General features: G+C 41.5%; 1 protein-coding gene and 1 non-coding gene across 2 annotated transcripts; one reads left to right on the top strand and one right to left on the bottom strand.

Annotated features, from left to right (window-relative positions):
• The first annotated feature begins 130 nt into the window (after positions 1 to 130).
• LOC116883354 (histone H2B type 1-C/E/F/G/I-like) lies at positions 131 to 11,829 on the top strand. The gene is made up of 2 exons (XM_032884433.1): positions 131 to 511; positions 11,598 to 11,829. Exons 1-2 carry the CDS (start codon positions 135 to 137, stop codon positions 11,662 to 11,664), a joined length of 444 nt encoding a protein of 147 aa, XP_032740324.1. The 5' UTR covers positions 131 to 134; the 3' UTR covers positions 11,665 to 11,829.
• Positions 11,830 to 21,211: 9,382 nt separating this feature from the next.
• Positions 21,212 to 21,293, bottom strand: Trnas-gcu. The gene has a single exon. It is a non-coding gene; the product is annotated as a tRNA-Ser (tRNA).
• Between the last annotated feature and the right edge of the window lie 205 nt (positions 21,294 to 21,498).

The raw sequence follows: 21,498 nt of genomic DNA, 5'->3' as shown, positions 1-21,498 counted from the left end.
GCAAGAACTTATATGACGTATTTGAGAAATATCCAATCAGAATTGTGCTTTCTTAGCCCTCATTTGAATAAGGCCTCTTTAAAAAGGAAGAGCGGTTAGTTTTCGCCCTAGAGTTCCTGAGCTACAGTCTCAACATGCCGGAGCCCGCCAAGTCTGCTCCCGCCCCGAAGAAGGGCTCCAAGAAGGCCGTGACCAAGGCGCAGAAGAAGGACGGCAAGAAGCGCAAGCGCAGCCGCAAGGAAAGCTACTCGGTGTACGTGTACAAGGTGCTGAAGCAAGTGCACCCGGACACGGGCATCTCTTCTAAGGCCATGGGCATCATGAACTCGTTCGTGAACGACATCTTCGAGCGCATCGCGGGCGAGGCGTCGCGCCTGGCGCATTACAACAAGCGCTCGACCATCACGTCCCGGGAGATCCAGACGGCCGTGCGCCTGTTGCTTCCCGGGGAGTTGGCCAAGCACGCCGTGTCCGAGGGCACCAAGGCCGTCACCAAGTACACCAGCTCCAAGTGAGTTCCTCTAACACAGTAATCCAAAGGCTCTTTTCAGAGCCACGCACAATTTTAAAGAGCTGCTGCATGCATATTGCCAACTTGAAGTTTTAAGAGTGCGTCTACAGCCAGCTTTGTATCTGAATACTGGAATACAAGGATAGTAAGGTTACACAGTCATTTGGTTAGGTTGGCGTAAGACCGGAGGGCAGAGTTACTGGTCTGTTCTCTTTGTCCTCTCACCTCTGTTGTTTGGTATTTTACTCCCTGCACCCTGAAACAAAGTATTCCATTCATTTCTGAAAGGGATACGCTTGTGCTAACCATAAACTGAATACGAAGCTAAATGAATTTCAGGTGCTTTTTAAGGTTTCATTTAACTCGTGACTGCTGCCAGTGTCTGGAGTGTCTGTAGACTCCTTTCTGATTCAGTAATGCATTATAGTACAACGTGAGGAAGATGTTGGTAATTGCTGAAGGGTGTATAATGGAAATTTGAAAGGAAGGGCACCACTGACACTTTTGCACAAGTTATACTTCAATTAGTTCATCCCCACCCCTCCCCAGCCAACCCTATCCCTTCAAAGTGAAAGAAATACCGTCTCAGTAATGAACATGACCCCTTTTTGTCAATAAGCACATTCCTAAAGAATTCCGTGTTAAATAACTGCTCAGTGTTCTAGGTTAAGTCCAGCACGGTAACCCCAAATCTTGTAGTTCAGTGTCTGGATATCAGAAAAAGAGGAGAGCTAGAAGGAACTGTTGGCCCTAAGGAAGAGCTGTCTGAGCTAGATTCTTCCATTTCGAAGATTAGTTGAGAAGATATGTCTCCCTCTTGTGGCCATTTAGGATAACAGCTGAGGATTTTAGCTAGGGTCTAATAGCATATGTGAGCCTGTTCCCAGCAGTCTCCAAAGTCCCAATCCTTACCTATTTGGGTAGGGAATACTTAAGTCATTTAGGTTTTTCAACTTCTATACTAAACTCTAGTCAGACTCTTCTAGATTAGGCATGCCCTTGGTTAAAAAGAAGACATGAACAATGACATACTATTAACAAGCTCAAAGCCATATCTCCAGAATGACCCTAACACTTTCAAATGACTTCATGGGGAAACTCAACCAAAGTTGCCAAAAGATGGAGTCAGTCTTTCAACCTGTCAATCTGTGAGTTTAGGGCTCCTCTTTCAGGTGGATAACTTAGGTTAGGCCATTTTCCTCAGCCTAATGTTTTATCTTCCCTCCGGCAAGTCCCACCACTTATCCAGAGGTCACACAGGTCAGCATGGATCTCAGCCCATGTCACTGCATTAATGGAAGTCCAGCTGTGGTTATTTATTCTGCACAGAACCATGTTTATTAGTTTTATCCATGTACGATATGTAAAGACAATTATCAGGATTCTCTTAACCTGCTTTATGGATTCAAATGACTGAGGTTAAAGCTATTCCTAATGTGGTTCTTTCTGCCTGTTGCTTTTCTCATTAGCTTTTCAGAAGGAACCCTTCTCTATTTATGAGTAATGTGACCAAACTATGTTAGTAGTTTGTTTGTATATCAGTAACCTGATCTGAGAAGGGATCCCACAGCATGGCCGCTGCATCTTCTCTGAGGAAAAGCCTGATTCTCCTCTTTGAAAGGCAGGGTGGGCATGTGTGGATCACTGTGGGGTGGATACAGTTATTCTCTTTTGTAATTGTCTCTGTCTGGAAGGACTTCTGAGACCTGACAACAGAAACTGTCTTAAGAGCAATGTCTTCTTTGGCATCTTGTCATCTAGTATCACACTGATATAACAGTTTTTTATCCCAAGATCTGGGATTTGGCATACGGTTCTTTTCTTGTTCATTTGCTTACTAGCTCCACCCACCCACTCTTTCCACTAGAAGTTCAATACCTTGGGAGTTGGATTTGGTGGATGGGATATTTTGAAATGGGGGTGGAACATTTTAATCACTTAAGTGTTCTGGGTTCTAGAGCAGTGTCTGGCACTGTGTATCTGTGCTAGGTGGTTTATGTCAGCTTAACACAAGCCACAGTCATTGGAGAAGAGGGAGCCTTGATTGAGAAAATGCTTCCAAAAGATTGGGCTGTAGGCAAGCCTGTGGGGCATTTTCTTTTTTTTTTTTCTTTTTTTTTTTTTTTTATTAACTTGAGTATTTCTTATTTACATTTCGAGTGTTATTCCCTTTCCCGGTTTCCAGGCAAACATCCCTTCCTCCCCCTTCCTTATGGGTGTTCCCTCTCCACCCCCCCCATTGCCGCCCCCCCCCGACAGTCTAGTTCACTGGGGGTTCAGTCTTAGCAGGACCCAGGGCTTCCCCTTCCACTGGTGCTCTTACTAGGATATTCATTGCTACCTATGAGGTCAGAGTCCAGGGTCAGTCCATGTATAGTCTTTTAGGTAGTGGCTAGTCCCTGGAAGCTCTGGTTGCTTGGCATTGTTGTACATATGGGGTCTCAAGCCCCTTCAAGCTCTTCCAGTTCATTCTCTGATTCCTTCAACGGAGTCCTGCTCTCAGTTCAGTGGTTTGCTGCTGGCATTCGCCTCTGTATTTGCTGTATTCTGGCTGTGTCTCTCAGGATCGATCTACATCCTGCTCCTGTCGGTCTGCACTTCTTTGCTTCATCCATCTTGTCTAATTGGGTGGCTCTATATGTATGGGCCACATGTGGGGCAGGCTCTGAATGGGTGTTCCTTCAGTCTCTGTTTTAATCTTTGCCTCTCTTTCCCTGCCAAGGGTATTCTTGTTCCCCTTTTAAAGAAGGAGTGAAGCATTCACATTTTGATCATCCGTCTTGAGTTTCATTTGTTCTAGGCAACTAGGGTAATTCAAGCATTTGGGCTAATAGCCACTTATCAGTGAGTGCATACCATGTATGTCTTTCTTTGATTGGGTTAGCTCACTCAGGATGATATTTTCCAGTTCCAACCATTTGCCTACAATTTCATAAACTCGTTGTTTTTTTGATAGCTGAGTAATATTCCATTGTGTAGATGTACCACATTTTCTGTATCCATTCCTCTGTTGAAGGGCATCTGGGTTCTTTCCAGCTTCTGGCTATTATAAATAAGGCTCGATGAACATAGTGGAGCACGTGTCTTTTTTATATGTTGGGGCATCTTTTGGGTATATGTCCAAGAGAGGTATAGCTGATCCTCAGGCAGTTCAATGTCCAATTTTCTGAGAAACCTCCAGACTGATTTCCAGAATGGTTGTACCAGTCTGCAACCCCACCAACAATGGAGGAGTGTTCCTCTTTTCTCCGCATCCTCGCCAGCATTTGCTGTCACCTGAGTTTTTGATCTTAGCCATTCTCACTGGTGTGAGGTGAAATCTCAGGGTTGTTTTGATTTGCATTTCCCTGATGACTAAAGATGTTGAACATTTCTTTTAGGTGTTTCTCAGCCATTCGGCATTCCTCAGCTGTGAATTCTTTTGTTTAGCTCTGAACCCATTTTTAATAGGGTTATTTGTCTCCCATGGTCTAACTTTTTGAGTTCTTTTGTATATTTTGGATATAAGGCCTCTATCTGTTGTAGGATTGGTAAAGATCTTTTCCCAATCTGTTGGTTGCCTTTTGTCCTGACCACAGTGTCCTTTGCCTTACAGAAGCTTTGTAGTTTTATGAGATCCCATTTGTCGATTCTTGATCTTAGAGCATAAGCCATTGGTGTTTTGTTCAGGAAATTTTTTCCAGTGCCCATGTGTTCCAGATGCTTCCCTAGTTTTTTTCTTCTATTAGTTTGAGTGTGTCTGGTTTGATGTGGAGGTCCTTGATCCACTTGGACTTAAGCTTTGTACAGGTGATAAGCATGGATCGATCTGCATTCTTCACATGTTGACCTCCAGTTGAACCAGCACCATTTGCTGAAAATGCTATCTTTTTCCATTGGATGGTTTTGGGCTCCTTTGTCAAAAATCAAGTGACTATAGGTGTGTGGGTTCATTTCTGGGTCTTCAATTCTGTTCCATTGGTCTATCTGTCTGTCTCTGTACCAATACCATGCAGTTTTTATCACTATTGCTCTGTAATACTGCTTGAGTTCAGGGATAGCGATTCCCCCTGAAGTCCTTTTTTTGTTGAGGATAGTTTTAGCTATCCTGGGTTTTTTGTTATTCCAGATGAATTTGCAAATTGTTCTGTCTAACTCTTTGAAGAATTGGATTGGTATTTTTTGATGGGGATTGCATTGAATCTGTAGATCGCTTTTGGTAAAATGGCCATTTTTACTATATTAATCCTGCCAATCCATGAGCATGGGAGATCTTTCCATCTTCTGAGGTCTTCTTCAATTTCTTTCTTCAGAGTCTTGAAGTTCTTGTTGTACAAATCTTTTTACTTTGCTTGGTTAAAAGTCACACCGAGGTACTTTTATATTATTTGGGTCTATTATGAAGGGTGTCGTTTCTAATTTCTTTCTCGGCTTGTTTCTCTTTTGTGTGAGAAGGCTACTGATTTATTTGAGTTAATTTATACCCAGCCACTTTGCTGAAGTTGTTTATCAGCTTTAGTAGTTCTCTGGTGGAACTTTTTGGGATCACTTAAATATACTATCATATCATCTGCAAATAGTGATATTTTTGACTTCTTCTTTTCCGATCTGTATCCCTTGACCTCCTTTTGTTGTCTGATTGTCTGGCTAGAACTTCAAGAACTATATTGAATAAATAGGGAGAGAGTGGGCAGCCTTGTCTAGTCCCTGATTTTAGTGGGATTGCTTCAAGTTTCTCTCCATTTAGTTTAATGTTAGCCACTGGTTTGCTGTATATGGCTTTTACTATGTTTAGGTATGGGCCTTGGATTCCTATTCTTTCCAGGACTTTTATCCTGAAGGGGTGTTGAATTTTGTCAAATGCTTTCTCAGCATCTGATGAAATGATCATGTGGTTTTGTTCTTTCAGTTTGTTTATATAATGGATCACGTTGATGGTTTTCCAGATATTAAACCATCCCTGCATGCCTGGGATGAAGCCTACTTGATCATGGTGGATGATTGTTTTGATGTGCTCTTGGATTAGGTTTGCCAGAATTTTGTTGAGTATTTTTTGTGTTCATAAGGAAATTGGTCTGAAGTTCTCTTTCTTTGTTGGGTCTTTGTGTGGTTTAGGTATAAGAGTATTGTGGCTTCATAGAAGGAGTTCGGTAGTGCTCCATTTGTTTCAATTTTGTGGAATAGTTTGAATAATATTGGTATGAGGTCTTCTATGAAGGTCTGATAGAATTCTGCACTAAACCCATCTGTACCTGGGCTCTTTTTGGTTGGGAGACCTTTAATGACTGCTTCTATTTCCTTAGGAGTTATGGGGTTGTTTAACTGGTTTATCTGTTCCTGATTTAACTTCGGTACCTGGTATCTGTCTAGGAAATTGTCCATTTCCTGCAGATTTTCAAGTTTTGTTGAGTATAGGCTTTTATAGTAAGATCTGATGATTTTTTGAATTTCCTCTGAATCTGTAGTTATGTCTCCCTTTTCATTTCTGATTTTGTTAATTTGGACACACTCTCTGTGTCCTCTCGTTAGTCTGGCTAAGGGTTTATCTATCTTGTTGATTTTCTCAAAGAACCAACTTTTGGTTCTGTTGATTCTTTCTATGGTCCTTTTTGTTTCTACTTGGTTGATTTCAGCTCTGAGTTTGATTATTTCCTGCCTTCTACTCCTCCTGGGTGTATTTGCTTCTTTTTGTTCTAGAGCTTTTAGGTGTGCTGTCAAGCTGCTGACATATGCTCTTTCCTGTTTCTTTCTGCAGGCACTCAGCGCTATGAGTTTTCCTCTTAGCACAGCTTTCATCGTGTCCCATAAGTTTGGGTATGTTGTACCTTCATTTTCATTAAATTCTAAAAAGTTTTTAATTTCTTTCTTTATTTCTTCCTTGACCAGGTTATCATTGAGTAGAGCATTGTTCAATTTCCACATATATGTGGGCATTCTTCCCTTATTGTTATTGAAGACCAGTTTTAGGCCGTGGTGGTCCGATAGCACGCATGGTATTATTTCTATCTTTCTGTACCTGTTGAGGCCCGTTTTTTGACCAATTATATGGTCAATTTTGGAGAAAGTACCATGAGGAGCTGAGAAGAAGGTATATCCTTTTGCATTAGGGTAGAACGTTCTATAAATATCCGTTAAGTCCATTTGGCTCATGACTTCTCTTAGTCTGTCTACGTCTCTGTTTAATTTCTGTTTCCATGATCTGTCCATTGATGAGAGTGGGGTGTTGAAATCTCCTACTATTATTGTGTGAGGTGCAATATGTGTTTTGAGCTTTAGTAAGGTTTCTTTTACGTATGTAGGTGCCCTTGTATTTGGGGCATAGATATTTAGGATTGAGAGTTCATCTTGGTGGATTTTTCCTTTGATAAATATAAAGTGTCCTTCCTTATCTTTTTTGATGACTTTTAGTTGAAAATTGACTTTATTTGATATTAGAATGGCTACTCCAGCTTGCTTCTTCCGACCATTTGCCTGGAAAGTTGTTTTCCAGCCTTTCACTCTGAGGTAGTGTCTGTCTTTGTCTCTGAGGTGTGTTTCCTGTAGGCATTAGAATGCAGGGTCCTCGTTGCGTATCCAGTTTGTTAATCTATGTCTTTTTATTGGGGAGTTGAGGCCATTGATGTTGAGAGATATTAAGGAATAGTGATTATTGCTTCCTGTTATATTCATACTTGGATGTGTTATGTTTGTGTGCTTTTCTTCTCTTTGTTTTGTTGCCAAGACGATTAGTTTCTTGCCTCTTCTTGGGTATAGCTTGCCTCCTTATGTTGGGCTTTACCATTTATTATCCTTTGTAGCGCTGGATTTGTAGAAAGATATTGTGTAAATTTGGTTTTGTCATGGAATATCTTGGTTTCTCCATCTATGTTAATTGAGAGTTTTGCAGGATACAGTAGCCTGGGCTGGCATTTGTGTTCTCTTAGGGTCTGTATGACATCAGTCCAGGATCTTCTGGCCTTCATAGTTTCTGGCGAAAAGTCTGGTGTGATTCTGATAGGTCTGCCTTTATATGTTATGACCTTTTTCCTTACTGCTTTTAATATTCTTTTCTTTATTTTGTGCGTTTGGTGTTTTGACTATTATGTGACGGGAGGTGTTTCTTTTCTGGTCCAATCTATTTGGAGTTCTGTAGGCTTTTGTATGCCTATGGGTATCTCTTTTTTAGGTTAGGGAAGTTTTCTTCTATGATTTTGTTGAAGATATTTACTGGTCCTTTTGAGCTGGAGTCTTCACTCTCTTCTATACCCATTATCCTTAGGTTTGATCTTCTCATTGAGTCCTGGATTTCCTGTATGTTTTGGACCAGTAGCTTTTTCCGCTTTACATTATCTTTGACAGTTGAGTCAATGATTTCTATGGAATCTTCTGCTCCTGAGATTCTCTCTTCCATCTCTTGTATTCTGTTGGTGAAGTTTGTATCTACAGCTCCTTGTCTCTTCTTTTGGTTTTCTATATCCAGGGTTGTTTCCATGTGTTCTTTCTTGATTGCTTCTATTTCCATTTTAATTCCTTCAACTGTTTGATTGTGTTTTCCTGAATTCTTTCAGGGATTTTGTGACTCCTCTCTATGGGCTTCTACTTGTTTATTTATATTTTCCTGGAATTCTTTTAGGAATTTTTGTGATTCCTCTCTGTAGGCTTCTACTTGTTTATTTATGTTTTCCTGTGTTTCTCTAAGGGAGTTCTTCATGTCTTTCTTGAAGTCCTCCAACATCATGATCAAATATGATTTTGAAACTAGATCTTGCTTTTCTGGTGTGTTTGGATATTCCATGTTTGTTTTGATGGGAGAATTGGGCTCCGATGGTGCCATGTAGTCTTGGTTTCTGTTGCTTGGGTTCCTGTGCTTGCCTCTCGCCATCAAATTATCTCTAGTGTTACTTTGTTCTGCTATTTCTGACAGTGGCTAAACTGTCCTATAGGCCTGTGTCAGGAGTGCTGTGAGACCTGTTTTCCTCTCTTTCAGTCAGTTATGGGGACAGAGTGTTCTGCTTTTCGGGCGTGTAGTTTTCCTTTCTACAGGTCTTCAGCTGTTCCTGTGGACCTGTGCCTTGAGTTCACCAGGCAGGTCACTTGCAGCAGAAAAGTTGGTCTTACCTGTGGTCCCGAGGCTCAAGTTCGCTCGGGGGTGCTGCCCTGCAGGGCTCTCCAGCGTGGCAGCAACCAGGAAGATCTCGCTGCCTCTTCCGGGAGCCTCCGTGCACCAGGGTTCCAGATGGCCTCCGGTGTTTTCCTCTGGAATCAGTAATGTGTGCAGAGAGCAGTCTCTTCTGGTTTCGCAGGCGTGTCTGCCTCTCTGAAGGTTTAGCTCTCCCTCCCACGGGATTTGGGTGCAGAGAACTGTTTATCTGGTCTGTTTCCTTCAGGTTCCGGCGGTGTCTCAGGCAGGGCTCCTGCTGCTCCTGGGCCCTCCCCCACAGGAACCCAGAGGCCTTGTACAGTTTCCTCTTGGGTCAGGGATGTGGGCAGGGGTGGGCAGTGTTGGTGGTCTCTTCCGCTCTGCAGCCTCAGGAGTGCCCACCTGACCAGGCGGTAAGGTATCTCTCCCACGGGTTCTGCTGTGGGGCATTTTCTTAACTAGTGACTGATGAGGGAGGACTGAGCCCTTTGTGTGTGTGGTCACCCCTCCGCTGGTGGCTCTGGGGTCTATAAGACAGAAGGCTGAGCAAACCATGGGAAGCAAGCCAGTAAGCAGCACCCATCCATAGCCTCTGCATCAGCTCTGTCTCATTATGATGTAGAAGTGTAAGCCAAATTAACCCTCTCCTCCCCAGCTTGCTTTATCATAGCAATAATAACCCCATTAAGGCAATATAATCTAGATAAATTAATGAAGTAATTATTCTTTGCTTTACTGTTGCCAAAAGAGAGCCCCCAAAAAGTTTATTCCACTTAAAATGGCTCCTCTGAGTGCTTCTAATTCAATGTCAAGTTTTCCCACTTGCCAAAAACAAAAGAAGCTTCAATTTTGCAAAGATGCAGATTTCTTCATTTTTCTAAATGTTTTTCATTAATGGTTACTGGCAATTACAGAACCTTATTTTCTTTTAAAATACTAAAAAAGGTAGCTATAAATCTTGTATCTCTCTATGGTTGGAACTTAGAACTTTTAATAGAGTTAATTTAAACATATTTATAGACAAGATCTTACTGCATAGCCTTGGCTGGCCTGGAACTCACAGAGCTCTTCTTACCTCTGCCTCTAAACTTCTGGGATTAAATGGTGTGTAAAAATACACACCATTCCTGTGTATTTTTTATTATTATTTTAATTATGTGTGTTCATGCATATGGTTTTGTGCATGTGAGTGCAGGTGCCTATGGAGTCTAAAAGAAGATGTCAGATCTGGAATTACAGGTTGTTGTGAGAAGCTCAGTGTAGATGCTGGGAACTGGATTTAGGTCCTCTGCAAGATCAGAAGTGCTCTTTACTGCTGAGTTATCTATCTGGCCCCAGAATTTATGACTCTGGTTAGGAATGACTGGCACACACAACTTAATGATACTTTGTCTCAAGATAACAGAAGGGCTTGAAGTTTGTTCAACTTTTAGAGCACTTACTCAGCATACCTAAGGTTAAATTAGCTGTGCAACTGGTGGGAGGTAGGAGGGTGACCCCAATAGTTTATAAAGACTTATCCATATGGCTAACACCCCTGTGCTTAGTTAGATTCAATACTGGAGGACAGTGTTGTGGACATTACCCCATCCTTACCCAGGGTTGGGCAGCTAAATAGCTATTTTTCTCTGGGTTGGGACCACTACGCTGAATGGATAGACTTTCAGGTCCGAATGCCAGAAAAGGTTAGTTTTGCTTGTCTTTTGCCTAATCTGTTGTTGTGTTGTTTTCTTTCTTTTGTTCTGATTGTCCTTGTGTTTTTAGAACCATATTTGAGTTGTCCAGTTTTCTCTGTCATTTAGGGCAAGCACCTTGTTCAGCTGACTTCTTTCTTTAGCCACTTTTAGCCATCTGGGCTGAGATATGCCTCTAATATTCTCTCTAAAAGAGTTCTCTCACAACAGTCATTGGCCCAATCTCTTCAGCAGAATGTGTTGGGAACAATAAAATATTGGTCATGTTGTTTTACTTAATCCAATCTATTTTTTTTTACAAGCACAAATCATTATCTTTATGTATTTATTTTTTATTTTATTGTATGTGTATGTTCATGCAGGTATACCTATCTGTAAGTGCATGTGTGACTGTGTGTAGGCTCCAGAGGACAATCTTAGGTGTCATTCCTCAGTAATCCCCACCTTGTTTTGTAAAAGGATCTTTCATTGTTGTGGGACTTGCCACGTCCTTTGGGCTGGCTGTCTGGCCAGTGAGCCCAATGGTCTACCTATCTTCAACTGCTCTCACTACCAACCTTACCTTTCTTCTTTCCTTAAAAAAAATGTGTTCACAGATGAAACTGAGGCCCACTGAGCTGCCTCCTCAGCCTAACTATCTTCATTGCAGAGAGGAAGTTGAAACCGAAGAGAGAGAATTACCCTCTTAAATAAACATAGTTTAGTAGCAACATTCGGTAGTGAAAACAAACAGTTTGTTTGTATGCATTCTTCCATTTTGGCAAATGTTTCCTCCATGTCCTTCATCCTCATCTTCAACAACCTGACACATCTTCTCCATTGTCCCTGCCCTTCCTTCTTTTTCACTCATACTTTCATTCATGGTGGCAGTCCTGTGAAGAGCTGCTGTGTCACATCAGTGACCCAGCCTGGTGGAATGGAATGTCCCAGATTTCTGAGCATTTTCCTTCTAGAGAGAGTTCTAGATTTTTGATCTTTTATCATCTTAAGCCTTCCTATACCAGTGAAAGAAGTCGACTGCAGAGTTCATTCGTTCGTGTAACTCTGCCAAGTCCTTCAGATGAGCTCCTGCCCTCCTAACTTGGATTTCAGATGATTGCTCTTCATCACACACCCTTTCCTAGTGATATCCAGTTCTTTCCTCCCTGAATGCCTAATGAGTAGATTGTCCTTCTTTGTCAGAGAAGTCTCTACTTGTGTGCTTATGGCCTCCACCCTCTGTTGCTCTTTATTTTCTTCCTTTGAGGCCCATTTGTTCCCACTTCTTTGATCTGACCTGCTGTCTTTTCTCTAGGCTTCTGCAGCAACACAGGAATAAGAGTCTCTGTCTCACTCATCGTCTTCCTGGTCACGTAATCTAAGTGCAAAGTTGAACTGAGCATGCAAACTTCAGAGTTTGTTGATTCTTCCTGAAAAGATTGGGATCATCGATGCTGGGAGAAAACAGACAATTCATAACTTTTATTTATGGCGGCTTTCCTGACTCAGGCCATGACAATGTCTTACACCAAGAGTTATGACCTCAAGACACCAGGAGAGAGAGAACGTTGGTGGTACTCGGATACCTCTTGGACTCTCCAGTAGTCATTGTGCTGCCCCTCTCACTTCTACTGCCACAGTGGAAGCTAGCTGTGAAGTGCTGAGCCCAGGGCAGAAGCAGCAGAGTGTCACCTGTACCAGCACTAGATGCTCAGAGCACAGCATGGCTAGAGCTGAGCCGCTCCTTTTACTGTGAAAGAATGACAGTGCGCGAGGTGTAAAGAACCAAAGCATGACGATGACATTGACAATAAGAGTAAAACATGAAAGAAATCCATCATTGGTTTCAACCACTGCAAGCACAGTAACATATTTGATTTTGAAAAGATCCTTTGACACTTGACATTCCCATAGTCTCTTTGTACAGAAGAGGATTTATGAAGGATATGGAGAGCAGTGAATTAATTCCTTAAAGCTACATGGTTACAGAGTTTCTTATCTTTGTGTGTGTGTTGCTGGTGATTTCTTTTTTTTTTGAGACATGTTCTCATGTAATCTATGTTGGCCTCTAACATGCTAAGTAGCTGATGCTAGCTTTGAGCTTCTTCCTCCTGAGTACTTGGGTTCGAGGCATGTATCACCCTGACTGGCTGGTAGAAAGATTTTAAAGTCATTTAGGTAGTTCCAAACTCTTCATGTTAGCCCCAGTTTCATGTTATGCCCAATTGTATTCAACAACCAGAACTTTTGGGGGGGGGGCTGAATTCAATTAAATATGCAGTACCTTCTGGAGGCTGTTTTAATAAGAAGCAATATCAAACATTTGGACAAATTGTTTTTGGTAGACTTAGAACTATGTGGGGACACACATTCTAGTTCTACTAAGACAGCCTCTCTTGCTGAGCCAGCAGCCCTTCCAAAACAGGGGCAATAGTGCCAAATGCTGTAGGAAATAAGCTGTTCTGTTTTTTTGTCTCAAACTCCTGTATCATGGCAAGTTGCCAGTGTTGAAGCAGGTGACTGGTGATTTGTGTGGTGGTCATAATCTTAGTCCCAAAGTGGTATTTTTTTTTATTTGTCCTATAATATTTCATTTAGAACATACAAACACAATAAAGAAATATTAATATGCACACATTTGAAGTGTTTAACAAATCAAAAATAGGGCTAGAAAACAAATGATGAACTGGAAAATATTTCTATTATGTAAAACTGAAATGGTTTTGCTACCAATCTCTTCATCAGTATTCCAAGGGCCTGAGGATGTATCCAAGTTGCATCCTGCTTCCCGAGTTTAAACAAAGCCCTAGGTTTGATCCCCTGCATCCAGACACAAACCAAGGTGGCACACATTTGTAATTCCAGCACTGGGGAGGTGAAGGCATGAGAACCAGTAAATCATGGGTACATTTCCTTACTTAACATTTGATGCTAGCCTTGGCTGTATGAGCTATTCTGTAGTCAGAAAAGGTGGTAATCCCTTTTCCCCCAGCTCATATATTATAAGGTCAAAACAATAAATTTTGTAACTCTTGAGGAAATGGAGACTCCTCAAGTGTGAAGAATGCTTCAAAGCAGGCATCTCTTGATTTCATCTTTCATTACTGGGTTTCAACCTGTGGGGTGGTCTATTAGACATACTGCATACCAGATATTAACATTGCCACTCATATCAGTAGCAAAATTACAATTATAAAGTAGCAGTAAAGATAATTTTACGGTTAGAGGTCATCACAACACAAGGAACTTAGCATTAGTGTATGGGGAAACAAACCGAAGCCATTTTGAATAAATCTTCCATTTTAGATAGGGGTCAAATAAAAGTTCAAGTTCCCACGATCTCCCTGGGTAACTGAATCCTGGTGGGCAAGTTGAAACATAAATGCTAGTCAAGTCTGCCCCACCAAAGCTGAGTAAACCAACCAGGGCAAACGGGATAAACGAATCACAAAGAAATGTTCCCAGGAAAGTCCCCTATTCCTGAATCCTGATTGGTGAAGAAAATGTAGTTGTAACTTTGCACAGATATTTGCACCACAACATTCTGTGACATTCTGGCTCCAGGAGTGGGGTCAGAGGCGGGTGGGAGGTGTCTTAGTTCAGATCCAGAGTCGGTTCTGTGGCTCTGATCCATCAATATTGGCTTGATTACAACAAACCTTTCTTTTCTGCATTGACCTGGTATTTGAGTTGTATTGGACCAAGTGAACCCCATAACATTAGGACAGTTGAGAACCGCTGTACAAGTTGGGATTAGACAGCTTTAAGCACTTCCAAGGAATAAAATGTACTGGACATCATGGCCTTGAGAGGACTGAGTTAGCCAGAGCCAGGCTGACTCCATACAAGCTGCAAACAGGCAGTTTGGGAGACTAGACCTAAGCTTCTGTTTTCCAGAAATGAGAACCTGGATCTAGGAACCTGTGGCCAGCCAGCTACAGCCTTGGGCAGTTAATCCTGAAGCAAGCATAGGTAGCTAGAATGAGTAACTACCTACTCTGGGAAGTCTCCAGAGCCTAAGCAGTTGTAAAATCAGTCAGACCCTTAGAGACAGAGCTGATGGATCAAGGTAAATGGGACATACATACAACTCACTGGAATTCCCATAATTGACAATAAAAGCTGGACCTGAGAGCCTATCAGGGGTCTCTATTCTCAATGAGGAGACTCTTGCATGCAGGAATTTCTGCTGAATAAACGCTCTTTGTTATTGCATATTATTTGAGTCTGGGGTATCATTCTTTGGCGAATCATGGATCCTTACAGCCTGTTACTTCCTAAGTTGGGTCATAAGTGAAAGCACTTTTTCCTCCCTCTGTCTGTGTCTTACAGCTTGCTTGCTCTTGTGAAACAAGCCACTACATTGTAAGCTGCCCACATAGAACTCAAATGACCATCAATAGGGGTGGCTTCCAGTGTTGGTGCCCGCACCGAGAATCGGGCAAAAGCCTGTGGGATTAAAGAAACACACACACAAGTTATTCGTGTTAAGCAAGAAAAGGAAGGGGCTCCTGTAGCTTTATCCACCAAATATATATCCCAAGTTAACCAGGTAGAATAATTCTGGGAAGCACAGTGGGAAACCCCGACTCGAGACTTTGGTAACAAAAGACCCACTATGTGTCCTGAACTTACTAGGGAGAAATCCAGGAAGACCAGCCTAAATCTCAAAAACAAAAGACTGGGAAGACAAAAGACAGGAAAGAATTGACCATCACCCAGGTGTGTCATTACTGGGCCAAACTGCTCCTTTGTTAGGAACAAAAGTCTTCCACATGCAACAGCAGGGCTCAGCAGGGGTCAAACCCTGCAAGAGACCCAGACCGGTCTGACATGGGGTGTGTGTGTGTGTGTGAAACATTTCAGGGAACCCAGGAGGCTCTGACAAGTCCCCCTATTTTATTTTATTTTTATTAAGCAAGTCTCCCTATATTAATTTCAGCAGTGCCTGTCTTAGGACACTTTGATATATCAAGCCTCTTTCCCGTCTCTGGAAAATTCTGCCACTCTCAGAATTTCCTGCCTTAGGTGAGGCCTGGTCCCAAAGAGTTGCCCATTCTCAGCTAACTGCTGAGCCCAATTTGGGCAGAAGGTTTGTCTCCTACCAAGGAGAACAACACCAGCTTAGTTGCTGCCCAGGACTGGAAGTGCTGTTGTGCATGTGATAAGAAGCACAAGGGCCCTAGGGCTGAAACTCAGAGGGCCATAACACCAAGGGCCGTTGTCAAGCTGTTCCTGTAATAAAATTTAGAATTCCCAATCATCAGCAACTACTCCAGAAAGTTCACCACTGTGCTTGCCTAACAATAGATTGGGGGGAGGGTAACTCCAGACACTGCAGACACAATGGCTGCAGTAGCAATGACTGCTACAATAGCAGCAAAAATGCCAAAGTCTTTCCCAGGACAGTTCAGCATCGGCCATTCTTCTCTGGAACAACCGGCAGGCAATGGAACCTTGTCTGAGATCCACACAACCAGGGCAGAGTTCCCCGGTCTCCAGCAGCTTCATGCAGATGGCATTCCTGTGAAGCTACAGACTGCAAAATGGCAACACCAGTCACGGTGGCAACAGCCTCCAGGGAAATGAGGGGGGCAGGGGTAACAACTGGAGTCCAGTCTTCTCCAGCAAGCAGCGGTGCACAGAGGGTTGGAGCTCAGGCTGTGGTGGGAAAGGACACTCGCGATGGTAACAATAACTGTAGCAACGCCAAAATCTCTATGATGACAAAAGATGAGGAGGAATCCTCTATCTTCCTCCAAGGGCACAGGAATGACTCCAGGGACCCGAACCAGGAGAGCTGAATCATCATGCTCCCAGGATCAGCATGTCTCACCAGCTACTCTGGCAGCTGGCACACTCCTGCAGCATCCTGTAGGAAAAACACAAACATGCGCTCTTCCCCATATAAAATACCTGGACAGGATCATGCCAATATATGGGTCTTTCTATTTCACCTAGGCCTGGTTGTAGGGTACCATAAACACTCAGAGTGTTCCTTGGCATCCAAATTTTAAAATTGAAATAAAAAGAGCATTATTTAAATAATTGTATAGCATACAGGGATATAACTTCCCCTTTTTATGTTTTAAGATATTGTTAAGATATTATTTATTAAGATAAATCTTCAAGAATTAACACCATTATGTGATACAGAAAGAAATTGAGGTCACTGAGCACTTGTATTTATAATTTGATTTTTATACCAAATTATTTTCTCTAGCATTGTTGTTTTGGTGATAAAAAGAATGAAATTGTTTGACTAATTGTTCTTATATAAGGTGTATAATCTGCCTGGTAATAAATTTATTGTGGCATTGCCCTCACTAGAGGGTCCAGGCAATTCATTTTGAGTTCTTAAATGGCCTATAAAGGAACAGTATTTAGTGCTCTTAACCACTAAGCCATCTCTCAAGCCCCTCACAAGCTTTATTTACCTAAACATAAGCATTAATTAGAAATGTCAAATCCTGTAAATATTGTCCAGATTCAGCCTTACTAGAAATCCCTGAGCTGGCAGGGCGAGGCTGGGAGTTGAGAGTAAGCAAATGGAGTCTTCCTCTTTTCGTGAGGGTGTGCTATCAACTCCATTACCATTTCCAAAGAGCTAGGTATGAGTCTATGGTTTTGTTTAGTTGCCTGAGCCAGAGCTCTAAAAGGATAGTGAGTTGTCAGACATTCACAATGAAATCATCACTCACTGATTTCATGTAGAAAACTTGCCTCTGATAAAGCATTAAGTAATTGTAAAACTTAAGGGTTAGTAGTATCTAAAAAAAAAGGAAAACTTTCAATTCTAAACCATAAGCCACACATTGGCTATCAGTATGTGAATTGAAAGCTTGATTTTTTAACATTTAAAAAACAGCAGCTACAGCACATAATTCAATAATCTGTGCTGAACAAGGGGAAACTAAGAGAATAAACAAATGACCCAATCATATATGTAGCCTTTTCATTAGATAAACCACCTATAAATACAGTAAGCGCATTTCCTATGGGTTGCATGCACAAATTTACAGGAAATACAAAAGCATGCAAAGAGTAAAATTATCAATTTTGCCTGAAGAATTTGTGTATGTGATAGGCCAAATATTAGTATTTTGTAATAACCAATTTAATTGCTGTTTGGAATAAGGTATGTTTCACCAAGTTTCTTTTTAAAATATTTTCATGACTTTAGCCTACAATTGCCAGGACGTAAACAAATTGCATAAAAACAATCTTCTAAATCTATCTTGAAATGGCAGTTGGAGTAAGCAAACAGGCTGTGATGCTCTCACAAGTTCTAAAACCTCATCAATCCTTTATAAATCCTGTAACAATCTCTGCCTTTTTTAAAAAATTACAAATAAGTTTGAGTTAGTCAATGTAACACTGGCAATCCTTAACCACAATCTTTAAGTTCTCCTTGTAACACCAGAGCATAACCACAACTTTGGAAAGCAAAACTCAACCTCCAAACAATCTAGCCTCCAAAATCCAGTCTCCAAAACGCCGAGTTTATCCTTCATGCTACAAGGTTTGACTGCCAATTCCCACATATGAACACACAATGGCGCGGTCTCCAATACTTCCACAATGAGACATTGCCTTAAAATCTTTTAGAAGCCTGGTTTCTAGGATAAGAATTCCATAAAAATATTATCTCAATTTAGACCTGTTTCCCTAGGTTGGCTCTTGCCACATGTTGTCTAGAATGACTCCATCCAAATTACCAGTTTTATGCCAACTTTCTGTTACCAATGTTATAATTTTTTAACCATATCCAATAACTTAAAAGCCAATAGTCCATAACCAAGGCATATAGAGCATATTTATACATTTAAAACCAGTCAGAAACAAAATTGAAGTGACTACACATATCTTTAATATTTAGACCAAACACCATTTTTACTTTTCTAGCTGTGATTTTAAGAGAAGCATCTTGTCACCTGCTAAGTCTAGTAATAAGTCAGGGATTTTTCTAAGAGAAACAGCCATCAGCTCCCTTACCATAGAAGCTGAGGAGCTACTGGTGCCTTTAAGATCAGCTCGTGCAGACGCTCACCCCCGGGCAGCTTCTCCAGCTGACCTAGGCTCCTAGCTACAGGTGCAGGGCTCCAAAGACTGATTGAAACTGCTTTTTATTCATTTGTCCCTTTTTTGAAATGAGTTAAAACCAAGTCAAGGTGTGAATGACCAGCAGATAAAGTTTTTACCATTTTTTCTTTTGAATGTGAAACATAAAACATTTAAGCAACGAGAAACAAAAACCACAGACATAAACTGACAGACATGGATGACTTGGTGCACCAAGGACAGACAATAGACATAGAGGGAAAAAACTAGATGGTGTCCCACCGAAGGGACCCAGATATCCTACCTATGGAACCCAGAACCAGTAATAAGCATTTCTCCAATAGGAGCCAGCAGAGAGGTAGGACTTCTCCTGCCTTCTCTCTGTTCCTAGGAGAGCTCTGAAAAAGTTTTTCTCTTTCTCCAAAGCATCTGCAGAGAGTCTGGGAGGACTGTTTTTCCCAAACCCATTCTTTCTCATGTCTAGGGTGTAAACTATCTCTAGTCAGGGTTCAAAGACTAAAACATAACTCTAAAAGAACGCATACACAAAAACACTTTACCATTACCTTGTCCCTTTCTTATTACAAGTTTTACTCACACTAGCCCACATCATCGAGGCCTTTTCTAGCCCATCTTACCCCAATACATCCCTGCTTCTGCGCCAGCTTCCCGGGATGTCCCATCAGGAGACCTTGTCTTCCCGATCTCAGTGGAACCTCCACTCCAGACCACAGCTGCTAGAGTACCCAACATCCTGTCAAACCCAGTTCAGCGATTATGACAAAGCCGATCCTTTCATACTCCAGCCATAACAACAGCTAACCCTTCTGCTGGTGTTGCACTTGTAACTTCGAGAGGGAAGCTGAAAGTAAGGGACTGGCTAGGCCACCCTGTTTTTAGCATTCTGGCCCTCAGAAATCGAAAGATAATAAATATTTTAAACAGTGAGGTTTTAGTTATATAAATTATTCAGATGGGTAGCATTAATGTTTAAGAATGATGAATTGGTGATAAGAAAATGTAAAGAGATGGCTGAGGGTGGCACATGCCTTTCATGTCAGCACTGAGGAGGCAGAGGCAGGCAAATCTCTGCGATGAGGTCAGCCTGGTCTATAGAGTTCCAGGGCCACAGAACCTGTCTCAGAAAACAAGAAGCAAAAAGAAACTGTAAAAAGTGATGGAAGTTAAGTTGGGTTAGTGGCTGGATTTGAGGTGGATCTTGATGCCTCTGTGAAGGTTATGCTTGCCTTGAGATTGCTTAGTCTCTACCTGTGAACTGTTTGGCTTTTGTGGTGTTTTAAAACCAAAACTTAAAAAGAAAAGTTTACTGTGTGTGGTTGCTCTCACCTTTAAGCTGGAGGCAGAATTCAAGGCAAAGTTGGCCTACCACAGTGAGTTCTAGGACTGCAGGGGCTATGTAGAGCGAGCCAGCCTCAAAAAACAGACGAACAAACAAACAACAATGAAATCTCTGAAAAAATAAGTATAAACCTATTTTATAAAATGGGAATTTCATAAATTGAAAAAATAGAAGTTCTGAGATAATACATGGCTATTTTATATTAGCATAAATTTCAGTGTATCTTTAAAAGTTTATGATTATTTAATACTTTTGCAGTTAGTAGTTTTTAAAAACGATATTTTGGGGAAGGGGAAGGGTTAGGGGGATGTTGGCCCGGAAACCAGGAAAGGGAATAACACTCGAAATGTAAATAAGAAATACTGAAGTTAATAAAAACAAGTAATAAAAAAAATAAAAAAACCAAAAAAACCGATTTTTTTTGAAATTTTATACATGCATGCACTGTATCTTGATCTTAACCCCCCCCCCCATCTAAATCTCCTCGGAAATGCCCTTCCCCTAATACACGTGCCTTCCATCTTCATGATTTTTAAAAAATATTATTTATTTACCCTTTGATTTAATTTGTTCCCTATATACACGTGGTTGTGGGTCATCCACTGGGGAATGGGCAACCTAGTGATCACTCCATCCAAAAAAATGTGACTCTCCCCCAGCAGTCAGTCATCAGCTGGGATTGCAGCCTCTGCAGTCCCCTCCCCAATCTGTGCTGGTATTTTTAAGTGCCTTGATCTTGCGCAGGTAACCACAGCTGCTAAGCATCCATGCTGTGGCCAGAAGACTGTGTTTCACAGCAGCTCCTCCCCCCACCTTATCATCTATTCTTACATTCTTTTTGACTGTTCTAACAAGATGTTTGCTCAGCCTGGAGGAAGGGAAGTTAGTAATCCTAAGACTGATAAGTTAATAGTAAATGAAAGCATAATTAGAAAATGGAGTTTGCAAGATTCTAGCCATTCTTAGTAGAGCCAAAATACATGCGAAAATATAGCCTGTTTCATGATGTACACAGTATGTAAGCAGTAATGATTCCAGTCTGGTATGACGGTTCTCGTGTGTGTGCACTTTGACCTTTTATTTTTCAGCACTCATGGTAATGTTGATTTCTAAAAGAGGGACTGGTATACACGTATGAATGGGAATTTCAAAATGAAATTAAAGTCATAAAATGAAGTAAAGAAAGGTCTTCAGCTTTATCAGGATCTCCTTTTCTTCTCCTTACTTACTTTTCTATCTATTCTTGATTTTTTAGTTTTTCTTACAGTGGCCAGGAAGGAATTCCCCAGGAGAAATTGCATTAAATCAATCAAACCAGGCACTTCGCTCACACCCTAGCAACAGGGGGCGCCAAGCCAACTACAGTGAAGTCAAACAGAGCTTAGTAAGATTTAATATGCTGGAACCACGCCCATGGACTAAGCAAATGAGACTTAGTTACATATAAAGAAGCTAGACTTGAATTCACAACTACGTATAGTACCTTCGTATTTAAATAAAAGGCAGACTGATGAGGATGGGATTTGAACCCATACATGCAGAGCACAATGGATTAGCAGTCCATCACCTTAACCACTCGGCCACCTCGTCAAAGCATACCAAGGTATCTGTCACGTGGCTCGGCCAGAGTTTTGAGGCACCTGGCCACAATGTAGCGCTCACTGGGGGCAGTGTGGACATATGGCTTGTGTGTAGAGGAATGACCTAGACGGGAAGAAAATGTGAGGGGCGAAAAACCTCAACAACAGAAACAACAACAACAAGGAACTGGGATGTGCTTGCTTTCGCTGTATTC

Source organism: Rattus rattus, chromosome 14 (genome assembly GCF_011064425.1).
Source record: "Rattus rattus isolate New Zealand chromosome 14, Rrattus_CSIRO_v1, whole genome shotgun sequence".
Lineage (NCBI taxonomy): Eukaryota > Metazoa > Chordata > Mammalia > Rodentia > Muridae > Rattus > Rattus rattus.
Note: the sequence above shows the minus strand (reverse complement) of the source record. Positions and strands in the feature narration are given on the sequence as shown.

What these genes read in the sequence shown, in the direction of transcription:
- LOC116883354 (XM_032884433.1), top strand. Translation starts at nt 135, where the DNA reads ATGCCGGAGCCCGCCAAGTCTGCTCCCGCCCCGAAGAAGGGCTCCAAG. An exon ending in ACCAAGTACACCAGCTCCAA is followed by an intron (nt 512 to 11,597) that starts GTGAGTTCCTCT and finishes TCTTTTCTCTAG; the next exon opens with GCTTCTGCAGCAACACAGGA.